We start from the raw sequence: 22,402 nt of genomic DNA, 5'->3' as shown, positions 1-22,402 counted from the left end.
CATGAACTGTAAGACCATGACATGAGCTGAAATCAAGAGTCAGATGCTTAGCCAACTGAAACACACAGGCACCCCCTGGAAATTATAATTTTAAACAAATTGTTCATCTTGCTTTTGAAAATATATAGAGCACATGATTGTGTGATAGATCAACTTGTCTTCTGTAGAACATGGCCAATAAAAACCCGCAGTTTATATCTACACGGCAGGCGTTGTCTGGTTCCTTGACCACAGGCATTGGGCTCGGGAAAATGCCACCCCTTCCATGGCAGGACGTCACTGATTAGAGCTGGCAGGTGTTAACGCCAGAACCAGCAACAAGTGCAGTGAGTGCTAGGGTAGAAAGTAGCAGGTGTCATGAGAGCATCAGGTGCCTCATTTAGACTGGAGTAAAAACCATGCATTCAGAGCAGTCCTTTCTGAGGCAGCATCGAGGCATAGACTAAGGATAAGCAGAGAACAGCAAGAGCAGCTTGTGCAAAGGTCCTGTGTTGGAAAAATGTCTTTCTTTGGGGCGCCTGGGTGGTTCAGTTGTTTAAGCGTCTGACTTCAGCTCAGGTCATGATCTCACGGTTCGTGAATAACACCGTGTTTGGCTCGTGGCCTGGAGCCTGCTTCAGATTCTGTATCTACCTCTCTCTCTGCCCCACACCCCCACTTATACTCTTTCTCTCTCTCAAAAATAAAACGTTAAAAAAGTTTTTTTTAATGTCTTTCTTTTTTCTTCTGTTTCCCCCCCCCCCCCCAAATCCAAGACTTGTGGTGATAAAGAATGACTTACTCAGTGTCTGAGCTGTTAGGAACAAGATGGCCAATAGCTCCAGTATATGCCATAGACAAAGGGAGCTGACCTAATGTGCACTAGTAGGGAGGTGGTTAAATAAACAGATACATTTGTCAGAGGGAGTCCCAGAGCGTGGTAGGTCTGTCCAGAGAGGCGTGAAAGGAAGCCCCTACTGTATTGAGAATGAGTCAAGAACCTGAACTGTAATTGTGTAGATAGTGTGATGCTGTTTGTGTTTAATAGAAGTGCCAGCTGCGTCAGTGAGTATGTGTGTGCGTGTGTGTGTGCACGTGTGCAAGCGCATATGTCTGATTGTGCATGGTTTCTGTCTTGAAGATTGTATCAAGCTTTGAAAGTTTTCTCTTGGTGGTAGTGGTAGAAGACCAACTTTAAAAAAAAAAATTAAACTCTTTGAAGGCCTTTCTAATCCTACTTTTGTGAAAAGAAATCATGCAGCTCTTCTGGTCTTGAGTTACTTTCACTTGGGCCAGGGACGTATTTAGCTGGGGCTTAAACTAAAATGGATTTTCATGATCTGTCAGGGTCCGTGGGACCCAGTTTTCATTTTTGAGCTTCTTTTTCAAGCCATGTAAGGATTAATATTGCATGACTTGTATTCTTTGCTGGAGAGCTTACCAAGAACAAAGAGAAAACACTTATTTTTTTCAGATAGAATAAGACTCCTTCTGTCTGACAAGGATCATATAGGTCCTTTGGACCCTTTTGGAAATCTTCATATTATGGAATCTAAATTTTCCTTTGTCTTGAAACATTTTGCTTTTTGTTGTCCTGCACGGCGTGTCAGCACTGTTTGTCATCCATTCCTAAATACACGAAGCAAGACTAGAATAAAAGGAAATGGAGTTATGGTGAGTCCCTGGGTGGATGGGAGAGTCGTGAAGTAGCCACTGTTGCGTCAGCCTTTGCTCTGCCTCCTGCATCGCCTGGCCTGCCGCCGCCTTTCAGGAAGATGCAGGAGTCGGGGGACACCGTCTTTCCCCTCTGCTCTTAGCTTTCCTTGAACTCAGGGGAGAATTTAGAATTTTTCTTTGTCTGCCTCTAACGGCAGAAAGAAGACGGTTGGCAGAGGGAGACGCAGCCACTCTCGGGTGGGTGGGAAGGTGAGCGCAGAGGGCGGCAGCGCCGGGACTCGACTGTGGCTGCGGGGTTGAGAGCTTCGGGGGTCTGTCTCACCCTGTCAGTCCTCACGTGGGCTCGAAGGTTAGCTTCCCCCGGCTCGGGGATCAGCGAGCAAACAGTGTGTTCCTCTGGGGTGTGAAAAGGAAATGTGTGCTCTCTCCTGGCCATTCAACAGGAAGGACTTCGTCACACAGTATTTTATGACAAGAGCCTGGAGCATCCTGTTTTGATTTTTTTTTTTTTAAGTATACGTGACATTCTTTTATTTTTTTAAATGATGTTTGACCACCAGAATTTATTTTTTACCACCTACGCTTCATAAGATAAGTGGACAAATGCAGAAGGAGGTGTGTGTGCAAAGGTGATTGGAGGATATAGATGATAAAACAATGGAGAAACCCACTAGATCCTTCTTTGGGGGTTTATAAATCAAAACATGAAGGCATGTTGTAGTTACGGAGCAAAGAAGATGGCTGTTCTCCAATAAAATTGTGAGTCCGTTTCACAAGTAGCGTGTTTTGATGATACCAGTCCAAGAAGAATCCGACGCCATGATAAGCCGGAACTCACTGGAGATGGATTTGAAAAATGGCATCGTTACAAGTGGGCTGTGCTCTGCATTCAGATGTACCAGCTGATGAGTGGCATTTAAAGGACCATGCCCGTTTTGGGTACAGAAATGCCTTCCAGGCTACAAATCTAAAATAAAGACTTGGATTTGATATTTTTAATTCTGATTAAAATCTCTAATGGAAAGAGTCTTGATCTTTTGTTCTGTATATTATTTTTAAAATGACTTAAAAATTTTTTTAACATTTTTATTTATTTTTGAGAGATAGAGAGTGAGCAGGGGAGAGGCAGAGAGAGAGGGAGACACAGAATCTGAAGCAGCTCCAGGCTCCGAGCTGTCAGCCCAGAGCCCAGTGTGGGGCTTGAACTCACAATGGCGAGTTCATGACCTGAGCCGAAGTTGGACACTTAATCAACTGAGCCACCCAGGTGCCCCTGTAAAATGACTTTAAATATAGAAAAATAAAGAGTGTGTTAGAGCCAGATAGTAAGTAAATGGTTAGGTGATTTTTTTTTTTTCCCCTGGCATATTGAGTTTAAGCTTGGTTCAGAGTGGTTTTTTTTCTTAATGTTGCCTGAATTTTATTGGTGAACCATACATTCCGGAATTGATATTAACAGTAATTCCCACTTCGTGAAGATAAGATTAAGGCTCTACTATGCTTTTCCCATCTTACTGAGTATGGTATTTGTGGATTGGTTTTGACTTACTTGCTGCTTTCCAATCCAGTCCAACATTTTGTCTACTCCAGATAATATCAAAATTATTTATGTAAGAGAGCAAAATAACCTGACTACCAAGTGAATATGTATCTTTGTTTCCTGGTTTGCATTTTTATTTTTGTTGGCTGTTTTGTCTCTATTGAAATCCCTTTAGGAGCAATGGCATAAAGCAGTGAATCTCTACTCTGCTAGTAAAATCAACTGAGGTCTTAAAAAAAAATACTATAAATAAAATGGATAGCTAAGCCCTACCTGAAAAAACTTGAAGTTAATTTTCTGGAGTTGGAAGCCAGCATCTGTCCTTGCAAAAGCCCCCAAGTGATCCTGCTGCTGCTGCTGCTGTCTTTAAGAAACACTGGCTTACAGTTTAGATTTTTGCAGTAGGTTGTTGTTTTATGTCAGACTTACGTGGAGTCTCAATATAAAGTAGCGTTTGATTAGTATAAACTTACAAGTTTATACTTACAATATTTATGAATATAATCAGTGAAATTGATTTATGTGAATTTTCAAAACACTGAATTATACCATGTATTGTTTTTGTCCATCGAAAAAAAACATGGCTGGGAAAGATACATCCCCATTTCAAAGTCATGGGTAAGGCCGCCATGGCAGGAGAGTGAAAGGGCTTCATTGTTTTTCCTTAAAAAATAAAACTTGGGTGTGAGTAGTTCTTAAGGTTGACCTTGTTAAATCCAGCACAATTGCCTGTTATGTTCTATTATTTATCGGTACTTGTCTGTTTGAAGTAGATTATAATGAAAAGTTAAAACTAATTGGGCTGGTAAAATGAACAACAGATTTGAAAGCTGGAGGACATGTGTGGTAGTTGAAGTCTTATTTTAGCGGCAGCACCCAGTTTATTTCTGAGTTTTGCTCTGGTTGCACTAGCACAGTTACTTAGCATGAGAGTGAACCCTTTGTTTTTCACTGCTCATCTACTCAGAACAGCTTCTGGGGCACGTGGGTGGCTCAGTTGGCTAAGTGTCCAACTCTTGATTTCGGCTCAGGTCATGATCTCAGGGTCTGTGAGTTTGAGCCTGCGTCGGGCTCTGTGCTGGCAGCTCGGAGCCTGCTTGGGATTCTGATTCTCTCTCTGCCCCTGCCCTGTTTGTGAGCTCGCTTGCTCACGCATGCTCTTTCTCTTTCTCTCAAAATAAATTAACAACAACAATAAAAAAACCCACCTAGATATTCTTCAACTAAACAGCTGTCAAAAAACTTTTTTTGTGCACAAAAATGAGTTAACCTATTAGCAGAAGTTAATATGTTGATGATCTCTAGTATGTTACTATTTGGTACAAAACAGACTTTTTTGGGTTGCTTTTTAAAGATAAACTGGGGTGCCTGGCTGGCTCAGTAGAGCATGTGACTCTTGATCTCAGGGTTGTAAGTTTGAGCCCCATGTTGGGTGTAGAGATTACTTAAAAATAAATTCTTATTAAAGATTTTTAAAAAATGAAATCTTTAAGAAAATATGTAGATTACCTTTTAAATCATTTTTAAGTGTACAGTAGTTCTGTGGCATTAAATACATTCTCAGTACTGTGCAGCTGTCACTGCTGTTCAGAACTTTAACACATTGAACAGTAACTTCCCCTTTGTCACCCCCCACCCCCAGTCTCCCCCAGTCTCCCAGTAATATCTGTTCTACTTCTGTCTCCATGCACTTGCCCGTTCTAGATAACCTAATATAAGTGGATCTTCGTCTTTGGTGTCTGGCTTATTTCGTTTATCATAATGTTTCAAGGTTCATCCATGTTGTAGCCAATCAGAATTTCATTCCTTTATAAGGCTGAATAGTATTCCATTGTATGACGACAATTTGTCCATTTATCAACATATTGGTGGATGTTTGGGTTGTTTTCACCTTTTGGCCACCGTGAATAACGCTCCTGTGAACATAGGTGTCAGAGTATCTGTTTGAGTCCCTACTTTTAGTTCTTTCAAGTATATATCTAGAAGTGTAATTCCGGATCATACTGTAAATCTGTTTAACTTTTTGAGGAACAACCCAACTGTTTTTGCACACAGGCTGGGCTATTTTATATTCCTTCCAGGAAGGCCCGAGGTTTCCAGTTGCTCCACATTCTCACTAGTACTTTTTGTTTTCTGTGGCCGCTCTTGGGGTGTGAAGTGGTGTCTCATTGTGGTTTGACTTGTGTTTCCCTAATGAGGGGCGATGCTCTGTCCTGTTTCATGTCGTGGTCGGCCGTTTTCCTGTCTCTTTCAAAGACCTGTCTGTTCAAGTCCTTTACTCATTTTTTAATTGAGTTGATTATATAATTCTGGATATTAATTTTCTTAATCGGATGTATGATCACATATTTTCTCCTGTCTGTGGGTTGTTGATCGTGTCCTTTGATGCACAGAAGTGTTCCGTTTCGATGCAGCCCAGTTCATCTGCTTTTTCTTTTGCCGACTGTGCTTTCCGTCTCATGCCCGCGGAGTCAGTGCCACATCCAGTGTCATGAAGCTTTTTCCTGATACTTTCTTCCAAGACTATTACGATTTAATCCTACGTTTAGGTCTTTGGTCCATTTTGAGTCCATATTTGTGTATGGGTTTGTTTTTTTTTAATTTGGGCATCTGTTTTCCTAAGCACCATTTGTTCACCGTATTTTTAAAGATACAGGGTGGGGCTTTAAGTTTAAAACTTATTTAAAAAACAAATTTCAGGGGCACCTGGTGGCTCAGTCAGTTAAGCATCCGATTCTTGATCTCCGCTCAAGTCATGATCTCACGGTCACGCTGGCTTCAGGCTCTGTGCTGCGTGCGGAGCCGGCTTCATTCAGGTGCTCCCGCCCCCGCTCCCGGCTTGCCCTCGCTCTCAAGAGCGAATGAATGAGGAGCGCCTGGGGGGCTCCGTCGGTTAAACGTCTGACATGGGCTCAGGTCATGATCTCCTGGCTCGTGGGTTTTGGTCCCACGTTGGGCTCTGTGCTGACAGCTCAGAGCCTGGAGCCTGATTCTGATTCTCTGTCTCCCTCTCTCCCTGCCCCTCCCCTGGTCATACTGTATGTCTGTCTGTCTCTCTCTCTCTCAAAAATAAATAAAACATTAAAAACAATTTTATGAATGAATTCATGAATTTATTTCAAACCAAACTTTTGTGTGGAGCTCCAGCCTTTTAAGGCATCTTGCTTGAAGATTTCTGACTTTAAGGATTCACTCATAAAAAGTCAGGCCCTCTTTCTGCTTAGGATTTAAGCAAAAATAAAAGTATTTTTAGGTTAATAAGCCACCAGAAATGCTATGCAAATAGTTTTGACCAGGAAGAGAGTGAAGTGAAACCTGACTGGGAAGAACATCATCGTCATGGAAGGAGAGAATGAATTAGAGCAAGTGTCTGGGATAAATTTACTTGTTCAGGATTGTGTTCTTGATTGTATCTTCTTTTTAACTTAGAGTTTTATTTCTTTAACTGTGTAAGATCAACCTGATGAGCATAGGGAAATGCACAACAGATACAATCCTGGATCGTCCTGCGTTTTGCCTCTTTCGCAGTTTTAGCTACAAGTTTGTTTCAGAAAGCTCTAATCTTGGAAATAGGATTGTACAAATTCTTTGATAAAAGAGGCACAATAATATGAAGGGGAATTCAGCTCTCTAGCCATGGCATAGGGGGAAGGGGTGTTGCTGTTCCTGAGCTTACCTGGATTCTCACTGTCCGTGCAGCCGGAGAAGATCCCAGCCCTGGCTGGGGGACCGTGCGGGAACCCGGTTATAAAAGATAGTCTCAGCCTTTGTTCAGCAGACTCCATTAGTTTGCACCCGCATTTTTGCCGGCAGCAGGAGGTGCAAGGTTTTGTATGCAGTTTTGTAATTTGTTGTGTTGCATCCTTCTTTTATTTTTTTTATTTTTATTTAAAAAAAATTTTTTTTAATGTTTTATTTATTTTTGATACAGAGAGAGACAGAGCATGAGAGGGGGAGGGGCAGAGAGAGAGGGAGACACAGAACCGGAAGCAGGCTCCAGGCTCTGAGCTAGCTGTCAGCACAGAGCCTGACGCGGGGCTCGAACCCACCAATGTGAGATCTGACCTGAGCCGAAGCCGGAGGCTTAACCGACTGAGCCACCCAAGCGCCCCCGCATCCTTCTTTAAAAAAAAAAAGTCCCTGGGTTTCCAGGGACTTTATGTTCAAATAAGAAACCTGCATACTTAGGTGGAGAGACTTCTCATTTGAACTTTGTCCCACGCAGATGTGTCTGTATTCTGACTTTTTCCGAAAGGTAGCTTACCAGTCCTCAAGGAAGGCTCTGGAAGTCTGTCCTGCTTCCTGAGCAGCTGTGGCCTGTGGTTGTGCCACGGTGAGGCTGATTTCTACCCCCGAGTCTGTTAGGTGTGGATTGTTTATGGTGGATTTACAAGGCACACGCTGACCCAAGCTTTTTAACTTCTTAAATTCACTGCCACATGGCACACAGGCGACCCGCTCACTGGGCCAGTGCTCACTCCACACAGCTAAGGGTCAGTGTGCTTTGAGGGTGTATCAGAGCTGGGGTGTGGGTGTTTTTCATGAGAGTTCACTCCTAAACAATTATTCTTCCTTTAGGTGAATGGAAGAGAATCAGGAGAAGAAAATCTCAATAAATCTGAAATAAGTCAAGTGTTTGAGATTGCACTTAAACGGAACTTGCCTGTGAATTTTGAGGTAAGCTTGTTTTACATGTATTGTCAAACACTGTGGGCCTTCATCATTGGAATTTTTGTTTTTCCTAAAAAGCATTGGAATAATTATGTGAGCCTTCAGGTTTAAGATTCAGACTTTATATTTAGCAAAAAGGCAAAATCAGTTCTCTTCACTTAGGGGCAGCCATGCCCCTCTAGACAGTTCGTGGGTGGCCTTGGTAGGTTTGGCAGCCTCCTGGAATGGGTGTGAGGAGCCTGGTGTTTATGCTCTCGTGTGTATTCTGGAGAAAGGGTCCACTATTTTCACAAGACTCTCAAAAAGACTCGGTTCCTCCCAAAATGTTCATCTCTTCAAGAGTCTCTAGAAATTGTACAGCATAGTTGTTAAAAAGGACATCAGTTTTGGGGCACCTGGGTGGCTCTGTTCGTTACGTGGCCGACTTTTTTGTTTTGGCTCAGAGCATGATCTCCTGGCTCGTGAGATCGAGCCCACGTTGGCTCCGCGCTGATGCTTTGGATTCTCTCGCTTTCTCTCTGCTCCTCCCCAGCTTGCACATTCTCTCTCAAAATAAACATTTAAAAAAGGAAAAAAAAGGGACATCAGTTTCATCCTTGCCTAGCATTTGCCCTCTAATTCACCTCTCCAGTAACTTCATTTGTTGTTGGAGACTTTATGGTCTAAAAACGATAATTGATGGATTGTTAGTTCAACACAGAAAATAGATATATTTAGTACATGTTTCCTTCAGAGACCCAGTGAGTCCAAGTGGGGTAGCCAGGTAAGGGAGGTTAAGGTTCCGTTAATGGTCTGACACGCGGTGAATTCTTCCACAATTCCTTTTGATTTCCATGCTTGGTCGCGCACGATTGTGTTTTAGTATACAATGCAAATTTCTTTATTAATTCTTTGGTCTTTTAGAATTATGAAAACTACATATTTAGTCTTCAAAAATGCTTTAAACTTCCACATTGTTACTTTAAGCTAATGTAATTTGAAATGGGACATTTGCTTTAAATAATTTTAAGTGGTTCATAAATTTCTTTTGGCCTGTTTTTTAAGCCTCCTTAAAGTTTATTGTTCTGTAAAATACTTTAATTCTGTGGCAGTTTCACAGTTGTTACAAGTAATCCCCAAACTTCATACTGACCTTTATAAAACATAAACCTTCTGTGAGTGTGCTCTCCCCCTAAACTGGCTCCGGAGTTCAGTCCGTACTCTGTCAGCTGCGTGGTGAGGACTCTGACTTCTTCCTAGCAGTGCTTCCCTGCCTGCCACGGGGCACGGGTGGGGTGGGCCGTCCTGCACCCCCACACCCTCCCCGCCCCACCCTGGCGGGCAGGACCCCTCCCAGAGCAGAGCTCCACATGGATCTAGGGCTGTATCTTCTCACCCGGCTTTTCATCCCCCCCAGGCCTTCCTCCTCTGTCGGGAGAGGGGACCGGGGAGGCGATGAGGTGCAGGGGATGACGGGGCTGATTGTTGGGTGGGAGCTTCACTCCGAAAAGCCACAGGTCTCCCTGGGTGCCTGCTGCAGGAAAGGGAAGAAATCCTCCTTGCCTCCTCCTGCTGAGGGAGTAGTGGATTTTTAGAGATTATAGAGGGGGTGCCGAGACGGAGGGAGCAGGATGCCCAGCTTCCCAGAGCGCCTCCGGGTTACAGAAGTGCCTGCTGGCGCCAGGGCCCTGGTTCCCTGCGAAGCTTGCCACCTTTTCATGCTAGTTGTTACCCTGCCTGAGAGTCACAGAGCTTTCTGGAACCTTCGTGAAATCTGTGGGAATTGGAGATCAGAGTCCTTCTGCCCCACTTCCACTCTGTTTAGATTTCAGACTGTTCAGGACTGGATAACCCATAGCCAGCAGTTAGCTCTCAAGTAGTCGCAGAGGGTGGGAGCGCCCTCTGGTGGGCGAGTGTCTTACAAGGTAATTTCAGACCTTAGCAGTGTGTGCTGGTGGCCCGGAGTTTGTTAACGTGAGTACTTACGTTAGAGGACTCCTGTGTCAAAGGTTCATATCACTTCCATTGTTAGGTTGAGCAAGGGCTTTCAGTTTTTTCTTTCCCACAGCACCTGGAAGATTGCTTGGCACATAATGGATGCTCAGGAAATGCTTATTGGATGAATAGAACAGTATTTTTTTTAGTTTATTTTTTTTTCTAATTTTTAAAAAAATATTTTTAATGTTTTTTATTTATTTTTGAAAGACAGAGACAGCACAGCAGGGGAGGGTCAGAGAGAGAGGGAGACACAGAATCTGAAGCAGCTCCAGGCTCTAAACTAGCTGTCAGCACAAAGCCCGATGTGGGGCTCGAACCCACGAACCGTGAGATCATGACCTGAGCCGAAGCCAGACGCTTAACCGACTGAGCCACCCAGGCGCCCCTTCTAATTTTGGAGAGAAAAAGCATGTGTATGTCAGAGGGGGAAACACAGAGAGAGAGCAAGAGAATGAGAATCTTAAGCTGGCTCCACACTCAGCACGGAACCCAGTGTGGGGCTCAATCCATGACCCTGGGATCAGCCGAAATCAAGAGTTGGGGACTCAACTGACTGAGCCACCCCGGCTCTCCGGAACAGTTATTTTTACTAAGTTTTTAATAGTCAAGCCTGTCAAGTAGATAGCGGGGTTAGAAGTGTGAAATAGGAGAAGAGAGGGGCCATTCCTTCAGTTCTTTAGAAAAAAACGTATATAGCTTGACTTTTGGTAAAATACATAGTTTTAGTTAAAAAACGTGACAGTGCTGACTGATAAAGTCACTGGGAGGCAGTGGTGACCTCATCACAGTAAGTCGGTTGTAGTTGAAGCTCCAAACGTAGATGGAGGCTACCATGAAGACTCTGGTTGCTGAAGGGCCAGGGTGGGCTGTGCATCCGAAGTGGGGTCCAGGTGGGGGGCGGTGAGCCGGGAGGGTCTCTCAAGTCCGGCTGCTGGTGCGGGTGTCAGCTGGTCCTGGCGGCAGAGCCCTTCTGTCGGGCAGTCCTCCCCCTGGTCCTCCTCACCTTGGGAGCACAGCGCTGCTTTCTCGGGCTTACTTGGTTTTTCTAGCCATTTGTTGAATATTTTATTTTGAAAAATATCAAACCTTTGGAAAAGTTGGAAGGACAGTGAATTTATCCTTCACTTAGATTTACTAGTGCTTAACATTTTACGTTTGCTTTTTCTCTCTGTGAATGTATGTCTTTTATTTTTTATGTCTTCTGGCTCTTGCTGGATCATTAAAGACCAAGTGGCAGATAGCATGACTCGTAATGTTTCAGCATGTGTCTTTTTTTTAATGTTTATTTATTTTTGAGAGAGAGAGAGTGCGCACGCGAGTTGGGGAGGGGCAGAAAGAGAAGGGGAGACACAGAATCTAAAGCAGCTCCAGACCCTGAGCTGTCAGCACAGAGTCTAACGCTGGGCTTGAACTCAGGAACGGCAAGATCATGACCTGAGCTGGAGTCAGATGCTTAACCGACTGAGGTACCAGGTGCCCCTTCCATCATGTGTCTTTTAAGGACAAGGACATTGTCTTAAATAACCACAATCTCATGATGAAATATAGAAACTTGATCATTGCTGTAGCTCTTAAGTAACGTACGTCCTATATTTACATTTTGCGAACTTGCCCCTGTTGTGTCCTTTTCGGAAGGTATTTTCTTGTGCCCAGTGCATGGTCATGCCCTGCGCCTGGTAGAGGCATCTCTTTGTGTTCTTTTCACCTGTAACTGTTCATCAGCCTTTTTAAAAAAATTTTTGACATTTTAAAAAGTTACTTTGTAGAATGGCCCCCAGTTTGATCTGATTGTTTCCTCATGATTAGTTTCAGATTATGCATATTTTTGGCAGGGACCCCACAGAAGTGGTGTCATTCTTCTGAGCATCACAGGAAAGCATCTTACTGTGTTAGTGACACTTGTTTTATTGGTTTACACCAGATGCTCCGCCTTAAGAAGACTTTCTTTCTCTTTGTGATTCATAAGCTTTGAGGAGCCCCTTGAACGTTGCTCTCCAAGAGATCTCTTGGTGAATCCAGTGGTTGATACTCCTTCCTGGCATCAGTGATGGCTGCAGTGCATTTTCTACATTTCCAGGCTGACACTCCACAGGGAAGAACCTTCCACAACATTACTTTATAGCAGCAGAAGTCCACTGCTGCTTTTTATCCAAAATGTCACTTAATTATTGTCATCAGTCATTAGGGGGTGTCCAGCTGGCTTAGTCGGTAGAGCCTGTGACTCTTGATCCTTGGAGCTTACATTAAAAAAAAACAGAAGAAGAAGAAGAAGGGGCGCCTGGGCGGCTCAGTCAGTTGAGCGTTTGGCTCCATCTTGGCTCAGGTCATATCTCAAGGGTCTTGGGATCAAGCCCCGCACCTGGCTCTGTGCTGACTGCTGAGCCTGCTAGGGATTCTCTCCCTCTCCCTCCCTCCCTCCCTCCCTCCCTCTCTCTCTCTCTCTCTCTCTCTCTCTCTCTGCCCCTCCCTCACTTGTGCTCTCTCTCTCTCTCTCACACACACAAAAATAAACTTTTTTTTAAAATAAACGAAAAGGAAAAGAAAGAAAAAGAACCGTAGCTCATTATCATCACCGTCCGTGCTGATGCTCACATTGCCCCTCAGCTGGCTCCTGTGTCCTTTGACTCTCCCCCGTGGGGATGTTTCTGGAAGGGGTTAGTTGTTTGAGGTGTAGTTTTCATACAGCAGAATCCCCCCCTCAGGCATATGCTTCGATGTGCTTTGATGACCGTCTGCAGTTGTGTAAGTGCCACCACAGTTGCCACCTGAGACCTCTGCCCGCAGAGCTGCCCTGAGTCCCTTTCCTCTGCCCTCCGCCTCAGGCAGCCGCTGTCCGCTTTGGTCCCTCCGGTTCTGCTCTTGTCAGAACATGATGTGAAGAGAATTACCGAGTTTACTGCCTTGTTCTGGCGGCTTTAACCTACCACAGGCGTCCTTGTAGCGCAGGTCCGTAGTTCCCAGGGCGCCGACGCACCACCGCGTGCCTGCTGAAGACATCGGGGCTGCTTCCGGTTGTTGGTGCGAGGAGTAAAGCTGCCATAAACACACACACACACACACACACACACACACACACACACACAGATGTGTTTTCATGTCTCTGGAGTAAAAGCTAGGGAGTGAATTTGCTGGGATGCATGATAAATATATATCTTTAACTTGATAAGATGTTACACTGTCCTCCCCCACAGCAGTGTCTGCCCCTCCCACACTTGGTATTGTAGATGACAGATTTAGTCATTCCTGCAGGTGCACGGTGGTAACTGGTGGCCGCCATGCAGGAGGCGTGTCCGTGCGCCCTGCCTGCGCTGCTTTGCGTCTGTGCGTCTCCTGTGGGGGGCGGCTGTGCACAGCCTCTGTGGGTTTTATTGCCGAGTTTTTTATTATGGAGTTTTGGGTGTTATCTATGCATTCTGAATATAATCCATTTATCAGGTATTTTCTAAATACTTCCCAGTGTGTGGCTTGTCTTTGTATTGTTTAAATAGTATCTTCCAGAGAGCAGAGAGATTTTAGTGAGGTCCATCTGCCTAGTATTTCTTTTATGTTTCGTTCTGGTTGTGCGCAACCTGAGCTACCTTTGCCTCTTAATCTGAGGTTCATGCCTCATTCTGGGCTCTAGTTTTTCTGTCCGCTGTGACGCGTCTTCCCCCTCTCCTGGTTGTCGGTGCGCCTTGAGAGTCCTGCTCCATGCTCCTCCCCTCGCCTCTTCCGATTCTGAGTGCGCTTCGGACCGGCTGCTGCTCCAGAGTGTTTTAGCTTTGAACTTTCCCCGCTCAAGCTTTGGTGCCAGCAGAATTGGAAATCTGAGTAGAAACGACCTCAGCTATTCCTGTGAGGAGCCCTGGGTCCCTTCCGCAGACAGTGGCGTGTGGGGGGACCAGGCGGGGGCGCCGGGCATGCCTGTTGCTGGAGGGAGAGTCCTTGCTTCGAGGCACTGTAGCCGGTTGCACTAGAAAATACGTCTGTTTACCTCTCACTTGAGTCTGGCATCATAAGGCTCTTCCTCTCCATCCCGAATTTCATACTTACACCTCCTGCTGCCAGCCTGTTGAAGCCTGCTTCCTCTGCGGGAAGGCACGCGTGTCTTCCGTGTGCCTGGCTCCGGATCTAGGGTGCTCCCGTAACCTCCGGCCATCCCTGTGCCCTTTGCAAGTTAGCGCCCGCCCAGAGGCAGCTCTTCTCTGCTATCACTTCAGCTTCATTTTCTTTCCTGGACGTCATGTAACCAGGATGCTATGATATGGACAGTTTGATGTTGAGTCTCGTCTGCGTGTGTCAGTAGTTTATTTCCGTGTGGCATTTCAGCCTATGAATGTAAAATTGTGTTTATCCATTGTCCTGTTGATGGACATGTGACTTGCTTCCACTTAGGGAACTATCATGAATAAAGTGAAATCTTGTGTGCATGTGCACCCAGAATTGCCAAGTTCAAGGGCACGTGTTCAATACAAATGGTCAAGCTGTTTCCCAAAGTGATCATACAGTTTATGCTCCCGCCAGCTGCTCCACATCCTTGTCAACACTTGATACTGTCTGTTGTTTGGATTTTAGCCATTCTGGGGTGTGTATATTACAGTATGGCATTGTGGTTTCAATTTGCATTTCCTTGATGACAAATGATCCCTTTTTCACATGCTTATTGGCCATTTAGGGATCTTGTTTTGTAATGTATCTCGTCAGGTATTCTTTAAGTGGGAGTTTGTCTTCTGTTACTCACTTGAGGCATTTTTTCAGTATTCTGGATATAAATCCTCTGTCAGGTACACATGTTGCAAATATTCTCTCCCATTCTCTGGGTTCCCTGTATTTTTTACATGTTACCTGTTGAGAGCAGTTCTTTTTTTTTTTTTTAATTAAAAAAATTTTTTTATATATTTATTTTTGAGAGAGAGAGAGAGAGAGAGAGACAGACAGACAGTGTGAGCAGGGGAGGGTCAGAGAGAGAGGGAGACACAGAATCCGAAGACAGGCTCCAGGCCCTGAGCTGTCAGCACAGAGCCCGACGTGGGGCTTGAACCCATGAACTGTGAGATCATGACCTGAGCTGAAATCGGACGCTTAACCGACTGAGCCACCCAGGCGCCTGAGCAGTTCTATTTTTATGTTTATTTTAGAGAGATTGCAAGTGGAGGAGGGGCAGAAAGCAAGGGAGACCCAGAATCCTAAGCAGGTTCCAGGCTCTAAGCTGTCAGCACAGAGCCCAACACAGGACTCTAACCCGCGAGCATGAGATCTTGACCTGAGCCAAAGTCAGATGCTCAGTTGACTGAGCCACTCAGGCGCCCATGGCGAGCAGTTTTTAATTTCGAGGACCTTCAGTTTTGTTTTCCTTACGGCTTTCAAGAGCTCTTTGCTCCTCTCATGGTCATGGCTTGCTCTCCTGTGTTCTCTTCAGAGAGCGTTACAGTTTGAGCTTTCACATTTAGGTCTGCGTTTTGGCACCAGTTACCTGTTGTTTGGGGTGGAGTTTGAGACTGCGCTTCTCCTGTGGGGATATCTCGTTGCTTTTTTTATTTAAAAGACTTGATGCGCTGTGGTGTGTTTGCCAGAAATTACGAGACCATATGTGTACAGGTCTGTTTCTGCATTCTGTTCTGTTTTATTGGTCTCTTTCTTTGCCTGCAAACAATAGCATGAGGGCATGGGTGCTGTGACTTCACAGGAAGTCTTGAAATCTGGTCGTGTGAGTCTCTAAGCTGGTCTTTTCAAGGCCGGCTTAGAGAATGTGAGCTGGATTCCGTTTTTATTTTCCCACTGTGTGATCCTGGAATAACTTCATACTTAGGTTTCTGTTCATATTCAATTTTAGTGTTTTTCTCCTATCGTTGTGGACTTACTTTTTTATATTTTAATGTATTAAACCAAAAGTCAAAACTGTACAGAAAAGTACACACAGAAGTGTCATCCTGTCCCCTCTCCACGCCCGTCCTCCTGCTTGCTGTAGGGAACTAACTCTGTTGGTGTTGCTGTATCCGTCCTCTGTTTCTTCTTGGAAAAGCAAGTGTCTAAACACACCTTCTGTGTCTGTTTACGTGTAAGTGTGTACATATAAATCTTTTTTTCACACAAAAGTTAAACTCTTTTGCAGCTGCTGCTTTTCTCACTGTACTGGAAATCCCTGCCAGTCTTCAAAGTTTCTCCTCCTTTCTTGTGGCTGCGTGTGTAGCAGCCAGTATTTAGTAAGCTCAGTCTTGGCTTGAGGCTCAGAGCAAATATTAAACTTGAACTCGTTATGTCGTAGTTATTTCTGAGCTTTGCTGGAACAGCTTCCTTTCTGCCATTTGCAGTGGATTTCCCCAAACTCGGGGCCATCTGTGACCTGGGGACACGGACAGGAGCTGTTGTGCTCGGAGGGCGGAGCAGAACTTGCTTCCTGATTTCTCTGATGCTGTTTGGGACTGATCAGACCCAAGCATGTTAAGAAGTCTGAAAAATAAGGACCGAGGGACGAACAGCATTGGGGGTGATCACTGCCCCCTTTGGCCGATGTGCACGCCCCTTCATTTCACGGCCCTTCCCGCACCGCCCCTTCGCCGGGCCTTCTGGGAGGTGACGGCCAGCAGTGTGCTGGGCTGCTGGCAGGAGGCGGCCGTCAGGCCTTCACCCCATCTTTCCGTCTAAACCAGGTTGCCCGGGAGAGCGGCCCCCCCCACATGAGGAGCTTCGTGACCAAGGTGTCGGTTGGGGAGTTTGTGGGGGAAGGTGAAGGGAAGAGCAAGAAGATTTCAAAGAAAAATGCTGCCATAGCTGTTCTTGAGGAGCTGAAGAAGCTGCCGCCCCTGCCCACAGTGGAGCGAGTGAAGCCCAGGATCAAAAAGAAAACAAAATCCATAGTCAGGGTAAGAACCTTCCCGAACGAAGAGGGTATCTCCATGGCCCATAGACGGCTGGGGGTTTAGAAGGCTCACTAGGTTGTGGATCCTCGTGACAGCGGATGGCTGCTAACGTGCCACCTGCCAGGCCTGGTGCCGGGGCCACCTTGTGCAGTTCTCTCGGGAGCCCCGGGTCAGGCAGAGACGGACACCGAGCCGGGGTTGGCGGGGCCCCCGCGGGGGTGCACATGTCTGTGGATGAGGGTGTGACCACGGGAGTGCCCGTCTGCGGACGGATGGTGAGGTGGTCCTTCCTCCGTCTCCCGGACCCCAGCTCTGGTGCACGTGTGGAGGAAAGACCTCTGGGGACAGGCGGACAAGGAAGACATTTCACCAAACAGCTGCCTTGTTCTTTGGGATTATTTTAAGCCGTGTCAATGGGGCTGTCAGAAATTATACCTGCTCCCCACCCAGAGAAGGGGCAGGAGTCCATTTGGGCATATTTAGGAACCCCAGGGCCTGCTCTGTCCTGTCAACACGAGCGGACTCTTGAACAGCATGGGTCAGGGTTGCAACCCCCCACCCCCACCCCGCAGTGGGAAACCAGGGTTTAACTTTTGACTCCCCAGGAGCTTAACCACTGACAGCCTGTTTACCAGAGGCCTCATCGGTATTAACACGTTTTCTATGTTCCATATCGTTATCCACATGTGTGTATTACATCGTGTATTTGCACAGTAGAGGAAGCGGGAGAATAGAGAACATTATTTTTTCATGAGGAAGAGAAAACACATTTACTCTACTATTCTGTATTTATTTAAAAAAAAGAAAAGAGAAACTAGCTGATGAGTGGCCCTCACAGGTCACGCCGTTGCTGTTCAGGGTCAGCTGTGGCTGGACGCTCCGTCAGGCCCAGGACACAAGAGCGAGCACACCCTCTTGACCGCTGCAGTGAGTCTGGATGAGATTCCGCGGCGCTGAAGGCGGCCGCTGGCAAGGAGCGGAGGGGTCCTCAGGTTCTTTCCCCACGGTGTCAGCTTAAGGGTGGTGGTTGTTGTTGCTTGTTTTTTTAAATAGTTTCTGGAATTTGAGTCATTGTTAAGAAAGCTGAGGGCCCATCTTTATAATAGACTTTCAGGGAAGTTTTAGGAATAGCGTTCTGTATTTCTTCTCTCCCTTCATTGTGAAGTTGTAATTCATTGTCAAAAAGCAGCCATTACAATGATAGTTGTCTACTCATAGTGAAATATTGATGTTGGTTTGCTAGGAAGACCTTTAAACAGTGTTGTCCTAGAAAATCATTAAACATCTATTAATTTTAAAAAAGTTTTAAAAAGGTCTGATTAATTTGATCAACATAAAAGTAATCTCTTGTCATGGCCTGGTCTAAATGGCAAAGTCCTTTCTGCGCCTGACATGGCACCTGGCTTCTTCACTGATTGTCCCTCAGCTACAGAGCGGCACGGAGCACGGCCAGGGGGTGAACCCGATTAGCAGGCTGGCCCAGATCCAGCAGGCGAAAAAGGACAAGGAGCCGGAGTACATGCTCCTGACGGAGCGAGGCCTCCCACGCCGCAGGGAGTTTGTGATGCAGGTAGGTCGGCCTGGGCTGGGGGGCAGGCCTCCTCCGACCGCATCCCGTCGCAGCGGCTCCGGGTCCAGGGACTGGGCGCTTCCCTGGGGAGGCTGGGTGAGGTGCGCCGGCCCAGCGGGCCCTGCCCCTGCCATTGGACATTGGTCCTGGCCAGGGAAGATTTCCTTGACTCTCAGTTTTGTGACGTGGGGCTCTTGGTTCTGGTCTGTGCTCAGGACCAGCTTGGAAGGGGATTGTAAGCAGTGGTATGTGCGGGAATATGTTTAACAATCAGCTCTCTTAGGGGAGGGTGGCACGTGGGAAGGGGGGCGGGTGTGTGTGGATATAAATTTCACTGACAAGGGATGTGTAGCATACAGCTTACAAATAATATGTAAAATACATAAGATTCTTTACTGTTGATTTTATACATATGTAACTTCAGTGTAACTATCGTCTCGAGTGGTGTGCAGATCTGACTGCACATAAATGCTTTATTACTATCCAGTTCAAGCAGACAAGCTGCTCATGCTGTTGACAAATGACTGTAGTCCTAGCCTGGGTGTTGCTTGATATTTCTGTCTGCATAGATAACATGAAAGTAAAACAACAAAGACTTGTAGGAACTTCACTCATTTGTAAACAGTGAGTGGACTTTATTGAATCGGATAATTTTCAGAGGTTGGGCACACGTTCCCATTGTGCGAGGTACAGTGCCACGGCTGCAGCCTTGACACGCCTTTAAGCTTCAGTTGCATTATTCACCTTTTCTCCGTCTCATAAGCGTAGACAGCAGAACGACTGAGGGCTGGCTGCGTGCTGGCCGCACGTCTTCGGTGAAACCACTCCCGCCGGCTGTGGGACTGAGTGGTGGCGCCTGGATCCGGGCTGGGGGAGGGGGTGTGGGAGCACTCCGTCCTGTGATATTTCCCCCCAACAGATGCCACGGATGCAGAGGACCTCGGAGGCACAGACAACTGTAAGATGTAGTCCCATTAGGAAGTGATGCCTTTCAAGTGTCCCCTGCCTCTGTCGGTGACAGGCCTTAGAAGCTGCTGCGGTCTGGTGTCGGAGCGCCTGCTGCAGGCCCGCTCCGGGCGCCGCTGTTAAGCCGTCTAGTTGTAACCGTCGCTGGGTTCTTTTACCAGCACGCCGATGCCTGACCAGTCTTTACTCTGAAGTGTAAGCGCTGGTCTGAGTCCTGACTTCGTCCCCATGCAGGTGAAGGTGGGAAACCATACCGCGGAAGGAAGCGGCACCAATAAGAAGGTGGCCAAACGCAACGCGGCCGAGAACATGCTGGAGATCCTTGGTTTCAAAGTCCCACAGGCTCAGCCCGCCAAACCAGCCCTCAAATCAGAGGAGAAGGTGACTGCTCGGGGCTGTGTCCTTGCTCTCTAATCGCAAGATGACCTCCTCGCCTCCTCCTAGGGGACTCTGGCACCTCCAGGGCCAAGCTTCAGGGCCAGGCTCCGTCCTCCTGGCAGCGAACAGCCCTGCTGAGCAGCGTTTTGTCCATTTGGACCATTATAACGTGGTCAGAAGGGGAGTAGCATGTCCGTGGCTCCAATCCCGGCTCTGGGTTAAGTTGTTCTTGTTTCCGTATCTTTGTGGTCGGGACACTATGCCGAGGGCAGCTTGCTCTTTCCGTTTGTAGGATGCTGGGCGACTGGGCAGGAAATGAACACGCCTCGTTCTGTCGTGCTCTCACAGTGAGGCCTCCGTGAACGAAGTTCTCAACCTTAGGCTTCTGCTAGTTGGGGAGCAGGCTTTGGGTTTTCTGGGACACCAACACAGTGTGGTTTATGGAACTAAATCCAGTTTAAATTCGGGATTTTTTTCCTTTATGAATTTAACACTAGATAAAAATCTTCAAGATGGGTAAGCGGTACCTTCCAGCAAGTTCTTGCCTGAGCTTGTTTCCACGGAGGGGCGCCAGGATGGATTCATTCCCTGGGAGTGGGACGTGGCGTCTGCCCTGGCCGCAGACACGCCTCAGAGAATCTGCATAGATCCTGGACTTGGCGTTTGGGTTTTTCATTCCAAAATCTGGTAGAGGATTCACAGCATCCTTAGCCTTCTCAAAAAGGAGACCCGTGTTTGAGAAAATTTTCATCTCGTTAACATTTGCCCCCATGTTTGTTATCTTTGGAAATAGCCGCTTCTCCTTTAATTGGACATTAGTTACACAAAGAGTCTACGAGCTGCTTTCCCCACTTGGGTTCTAGCAGTCTGGCATCTCCGGCTCCCTCCGGTTAAGCGCTCCCATCTTCCCGTGAGTGCAGGGCCGAGCTGGCTTCCGCTACCTGGTTCTGTTAGCACCCCTCCGAGGACGGGCTGTGCGGGCCGGAGGGCCGCTGGGTGAGGGCAGGAGGCTGCCGGGGCGGCGGCGCGGGGGGAAGGCTTTCTGCCGCTCACCTCTTCGTATTGCACAATGTTAACAAACCACAGGTCAGTGCTGGTTGGAGCTTGTTTAACCTTAGACAGTAGGAACTAATTTTGCAAGAGTTTGATTTATGCTCATGGCCTTGTTTTGTTTTTTTGTTTTTTTGTTTTTTTTATTTTTAAGACGCCAGTAAAAAAACCAGGGGATGGAAGAAAAGTAACCTTTTTTGAACCTGGCTCTGGGGATGAAAATGGGACTAGTAAGTGTGTTGTTAATATTGTCCTGATCTGAACTTAATTCTGGGATTTGCGTAGCTCCCGGAATGACAAGCAGTGTTGAGCTTTGTGTCATCCCCGCGCCGCTGTGTGCACCGAGGGAGGGCCAGCGGGTTGGAAAGTGTTTTTCCCAGCAGCGCGTGTGGCCTTGTGTTGATCTGTCTGCATGTCCCTCCCCAGGCATGAAAGAGGATGAGTTTAGGATGCCTTACCTTAGCCACCAGCAGCTGCCTGCTGGGATTCTTCCCATGGTGCCTGAGGTGGCCCAGGCCGTAGGAGTCAGTCAAGGACACCACACCAAAGATTTCACCAGGGCAGCTCTGAATCCTGCCAAGGCCACGGTAACTGCCATGATAGCCCGTGAATTGTTATATGGGGGCACCTCGCCCACAGCCGAGACCATTTTAAAGAATAACATCTCTTCAGGCCACGTACCCCACGGACCTCTCACAAGACCCTCTGAGCAGTTGGACTTTCTTTCCAGAGTCCAGGGATTGCAGGTAACTGTTGGGCCTGAGCTGTGTGGTCTAGACCTCAGTGAGGTCATCTTCTTGGGGTTTCTCTCAGGAAGTGAGCTTTGCACCTTGTTTATTAAATCAAGGCCTTTGTATAGGGGAAGGGGTGGTGGGTGGCACGTGGTAACTGGGTGGTCCTGAAGAGGTCGGGGAGGTAGGGAAGGTCCCACAAGCCTGTCTGGTGTAAGTAGCCTTGTCCTTTGGTAATAAAATTGTAAAAAACCTAAGCCAAACATAACAACAAAGCTGCTGATCTTCATGGCAGTTCTAGTGAGCACGGACTCTATGTGCTGGCCCTCTCTGCCTGGTAGGAAAAGGCATGGCTTCTTTCAGACCGGGGTTTCTGGGTAGACATCTAGGTTCCGGGAAGATTTCGGAAGCTAGGGCCTTGGTGCGCTGCCTGCAGCCCTTGGTGCCCCCAACGGCGGCCCCCCCGATGGCCTCTTGCCGACTGAGTGGGAGTCGGTGGAGCCCCGTCAGGTTGAGAACAGGGAGAAAGAGATGTCCTCTTCCTGTTTGCTGGGCCCTGTTTGCCTCTTCCCTACCCAGCCTCAGTTTTCTTTTCCCCTCAGGTTGAATACAAAGACTTCCCCAAAAACAACAAGAACGAATTTGTATCTCTTATCAATTGCTCCTCTCAGCCACCTCTGATCAGCCACGGGATTGGAAAGGATGTGGAGTCCTGCCATGACATGGTATGTGACCCAGGGGTCCCGGCTCCTGCCTGCTGCTGGCCTGGAGGAAACCAGAAACAGGCTCTCCCATAGGCGTTGGTGGTTTTATAGATTTCGTCTTTTGAAGACTTCTTCCTTAGTTTATTGATTTCTGATTCCGTTTATCAGAATGCATCAGGTTTAGATACTCTTTCCCTTCCCTTGCCTGTGCTGACCTGGGGAGTGGACTTGGATCCTGGGGCTCCTCCACGGGCTCTATCTGCTTGTCTCCTTCCAGAACACAGAACCCTAGGCCCAAGTTTGGGCAGCTGTAGAAAGTC

General features: G+C 46.9%; 1 protein-coding gene across 4 annotated transcripts in view; it reads left to right on the top strand.

The window, feature by feature from the left end:
- The window catches only part of STAU1 (staufen double-stranded RNA binding protein 1), a 55,877-nt gene that overhangs the window by 30,603 nt on the left and 2,872 nt on the right, over nt 1-22,402 (top strand). For all 4 annotated transcript variants that reach the window (XM_029916351.1, XM_029916353.1, XM_029916350.1 and 1 more), the window contains 7 exons: nt 7,775-7,873; nt 16,474-16,686; nt 18,110-18,253; nt 19,454-19,600; nt 20,802-20,877; nt 21,074-21,393; nt 21,981-22,103. In XM_029916351.1, the coding sequence (XP_029772211.1) occupies nt 7,775-7,873; nt 16,474-16,686; nt 18,110-18,253; nt 19,454-19,600; nt 20,802-20,877; nt 21,074-21,393; nt 21,981-22,103 (1,122 nt within the window). The remainder of the gene's footprint in view (nt 1-7,774; nt 7,874-16,473; nt 16,687-18,109; nt 18,254-19,453; nt 19,601-20,801; nt 20,878-21,073; nt 21,394-21,980; nt 22,104-22,402) is intronic.

Source organism: Suricata suricatta, chromosome 12, assembly GCF_006229205.1.
Source record: "Suricata suricatta isolate VVHF042 chromosome 12, meerkat_22Aug2017_6uvM2_HiC, whole genome shotgun sequence".
In the NCBI taxonomy this organism is placed as follows: Eukaryota; Metazoa; Chordata; class Mammalia; order Carnivora; family Herpestidae; genus Suricata; species Suricata suricatta.
Note: the sequence above shows the minus strand (reverse complement) of the source record. Positions and strands in the feature narration are given on the sequence as shown.